General features: G+C 38.9%; 1 protein-coding gene across 1 annotated transcript; it reads right to left on the bottom strand.

Moving 5' to 3' along the window:
• Positions 1–3,075: 3,075 nt before the first annotated feature.
• On the bottom strand, positions 3,076–3,783 carry LOC137983853 (uncharacterized). The gene has a single exon (XM_068831025.1). The coding sequence runs from the start codon at positions 3,652–3,654 to the stop codon at positions 3,097–3,099; it is 558 nt and encodes a 185-aa protein (XP_068687126.1). The 5' UTR covers positions 3,655–3,783; the 3' UTR covers positions 3,076–3,096.
• Positions 3,784–4,203: the final 420 nt, after the last annotated feature.

Below are 4,203 nucleotides of genomic sequence, written 5' to 3'. Positions count from 1 at the left end.
TTAGGCACATGCAAATGATTTATCAATCAACCGTGGACACAACCGAGAGCTCTGTGATAATTTCTTCAATAAAAAAACCCCTTATGGCAATGTGTCCGTAATATGCCATAAAATGTTATCCATCGTTCTTTTTTCAAATTCCCAGTTCCATTTTTTTTTGTGCTAGAAATATCTTTTCGGGCTTCCGTCTCTGTGTTGCTGTTTGTTGATCACCATCTTGGATAATTAGTCAGTCGTGCTTGAATGAATAGTCCAGTTTCGAATTCCCCGCTCATTCTAAGAAACCGCTTGATTTTCGTCTAGCAGGCGCAACTTTTGCACTGGGACGAGGCTAACCCTGTATGCTTCACTTTGATCACCAACACAACTGGACAAGTAAACGTGATTAATATAAGGTTATAAGTGATTTTCCATGGAAATTCCTACTGCGCCGGTAAACGAATCATTGGAAGCGATCAAGAAGCTTAAAGTGGAAGAGCTAAAGAAGATTCTACGTGATCGGGGGCAGCCCGTGACTGGAAAGAAGGCGGATCTAGTGTTACGATGTCATGTACTCTTTGAAAGGCTAAAAACGCCAACTTATGGACTACCCGAACAAGACAATGTACCATTATTGCCTGTTACATGTACAACTGGCAAGAAAAGTGCTGATATAACGTACGAGAGTCTTATGGCTGAGGCGGTGGATTGTGTATGGGCTACAGACTTACGAGGACTACCACCTTTCAACTTTGTGCAGTTGTATGATTATCTTGTCATCAAAACAGCAAAATACGACCACGCTTCAATTCGCACGTCAGGATACAAAAAATTGAAAGCTTTCCAGTCTTCAAAGAGGGACACATCAGGAGGACGCACATTAGTGCAAAAGGGGGAATTACGTACATTAAAGGAGAAGTGTTAGCCTCGATGAAGCAGCAGAAATATAAGGTCATGATTTCTATGAACCATCTTGGGGAAGTACTGAAAGCAGCTTGCCAGTGTCCAGCAGGGTAAGTGTGAAGATGAATTTTTCTGTTTGAAAGATCAAGGAGGTATAAAGAATGGTTGGAATGATTTGATAATGCACCCAAAACGCTTTGAGCTTAATGCTGCTACATCTTAAGGAAGGAATAATAATGACATGTAGAAATAATAAAAATCTTTCTTCTTGCTCACTCCAACATTTCATTATGCCTTGCAATAGAAAACCCCAACATATTTCTAAAATAACAAATGTTTCATAATTTGCATTTTTAGGAGAGGGGTAGATGGGCTAGGTCACTGTAATCATGTTGGTGGCATCCTTTTTGCTGTTGAAGATTTCTGTCGTCAGGGACTTAAAGAACATGGAGAGCCAGTTTCTTGTACCTCAAGACTTTGTAGCTGGAATGCTCCCAGGAATGTACAAGTGGACCCTGAACCAGTGAATAACATAGTCATCACAAAATATCGGTTTGGTAAGAAAACTGATCAATGTGCCAAGGTCAGTCTGTATGACCCCAGAGCACCAGCAGACAGGCGAGTCAACCCAGAGGCACTAAGTCAACTTTCAGCAGAACTAAGTAACTGTTTACAAAGCAGCTGCTATTTTTTGTTTCATAATGTGTCTCCACAGTCGACTGCTGATGAAAATGTTCAAATTGACTGCATTTGTGAAACAGTTCCTGAAAATGCCCCTGATATCGTTACTGAAAATGACATCACAGATTTACCATTCAGTGATGACTATGATATATCATCTTCTCATTTTAAAAGCATGATGGATTACTATGCAGATACTCAGAGTGTTTCAGATGTCGACATTGAAAAAGTTGAACGAGTAACAAGGGGCCAAAGTAATAATGAAGTTTGGAGGCAACTCAAACGTGACAAGTTAACAGCCTCTAATTTTCATGATGCAGCTGTAAGGCGGAAAGAGCCTGATAAATTTCTAAGAAACATAATGTACATCTCTGAAAAAAAGAAAGGCATAGCATCCCTAGAGTATGGCCAGCTTCACGAGGGTGATGCTGTTGCAAGTTATGTCGCTGCAAAAGCTGCTGAAGGAAATACTTTGCTACGGGTAGAGGAAGTTGGAACAATCTTATCAAAGGAAAGACCAGGTTATGGTGCAAGTTTGGACCGAAAGGTTTATGACCCAAAGGCTTCTGGCATGAAAGTTGGAGGTCTGGAAGCGAAATGCCCATACTGTAAGAGAGGAATGACTGTTGAACAAGCATGTAAAGATCCAAATTTTTGTTTATACATTGATGATGATGGGCTTCCTAAGCTTAAGTTTGGCCATAAATATTACTACCAAGTCCAAGGTCAAATGTATGTCTGCAATTTAGAATGGGTTGATTTTGTTGTGTGGTTTGGAGGAAACAATGTTTTTATTCAACATATTTATTTCAACAATGAATGGTGGTACCAAACAATATTACCCAGGCTAGATTTTTTCTGTAAACGAGCTTTCCTTCCTGAAATCTTCACCAGAAGAATTGAGCGAGGTGTCAAACTATATAAGCATGGGGGTTGGAGGAGCTTCCAAAAAGTAAACAGGAAGTAACAAAAGTACTCACTGAAAGCAGTTGTTTTGATCAAGTGTCTGATTACAAGTTCCTAATGTTATACCGCAGTAAGTTGACATTAACATTTTCACGTCCAGTTTGTTTCAAACATTCCATCATGTCTTAAACAATTTTTTATTATTGTGCCTTGTCTGATTACATGTAATTCTGTTCATGTTTAGTGTTCTGCATACTGGCAATAGAAAAAAAAACCTTTAGCATAAATTGAGAGGCATAGTTATTTGTGATGCTGCACGTTTCAATAACACACAACACTCTGAAAGTTCATAATTTAGTTTCCATTTATCATGAAGGAAATCAAATAACCTCCAAAAAAGAATAAAACCAGAAACAGAAACAAAGGAAATTAATCAAAACCTACCAATCACAAAACCCAGACATGGACTTTTAAGCCTGTGAAACTAAAACTTCTGTTTGCTGAGATGACTGCTAAGATGATTAAAGACAGGGAAAATGCAGCTATTCATTAACTACATTTTTGTATGTTGTTGAAAGGTGCAGCAAAAAAGTACAGTGTAATAAACTCATACCCAAGCCTCCCCCTTTATTTGCTTTTTATAGGGGGGAGAAGAGGAGGTAAAAAATTGGTTAGGTAGGCACAGACTGAAAATATTTGATCTGCAGTATGGGCCAGGGTCAAAGGTAGAGTGCCATCAAGGATGTGATAGTTCTTGACTCTACCTATTGCCCGCTCTACGTGAATTCGCACAGAAGCAATATGAACTGTTTCATTCACTTCTTCAGCTGTTAACTGGGCCCTGGCACCTTTAAATGGAGGTATATTAAGGCCAACACCTGGGGGTAAAATATTGGTGATTTCAAAACCGCGATCAGCCATGATGTTATCTCCAGGTTTAAGGTATTGCATTAAGCCAGACTTTTCTGTTATGCACTTATCTGAAATCCTACCACCCCACAACTTTGAAACAAAAATTACTTGGCCATTTGGGGAAATTCCAATTAATACTTTGAATGTATTATGGTGTTTGTAGTTGGACCAGGTCTGTGACTGGGCCAACATTGAGGATGGTACCTCCACAAAAACCTCTGTGCAGTCAATAATCACTCGAGTAGTAGGGTACAGGGCAAATTGTTGTGGCATGTTTTTCCGCACTGATTCCTGAGAAGGGAAAGGGAATAATTGAGGCAACTCTAAATACAAGAAATTAATCCATGTACAGAATATCTTACTAAAGTTTGCAACAGAAATGCCAAATCTGTCAACTAGATCTCTAACAAAAAGACCAACCTTTAATCTAACAAGGACAATAAACAGTTCAGTTAAAGAACTTAATTGCCTCGTGCGGCCTGGCTTATTTTTCCCTTCCTCCTGGTATGGTCTGGAGTCAGGTACATTTTTTGCACCCCAGTATTGTAGTTTGGCTACTTTTGGTTTGAGGTAATTATGAAATGCTAGTAGCGCTGTGTAATTGGGAAAGCCTGTGTAAAATTTAATCGCAGAGTTGTCATTCTTAAACTTTTTAAGTGTAAATTCCCGTTGTTTATACTCATCAATTTCTTTTTGCAGCTGGCCAACTTTTTTCTTAAGGTTTATCAATATTTCCTCCTTTACTTTAAGCTGCTCCTGTATAGACTGCCTTGATTCTTTTATATCAATGATGTCTCCAAAGCTAAATGCATATGTATGGTC

The sequence above is a fragment of the Montipora foliosa genome, chromosome 13, assembly GCF_036669935.1.
Source record: "Montipora foliosa isolate CH-2021 chromosome 13, ASM3666993v2, whole genome shotgun sequence".
In the NCBI taxonomy this organism is placed as follows: Eukaryota; Metazoa; Cnidaria; class Anthozoa; order Scleractinia; family Acroporidae; genus Montipora; species Montipora foliosa.
This window is presented reverse-complemented; position numbering and strand designations above follow the sequence as displayed.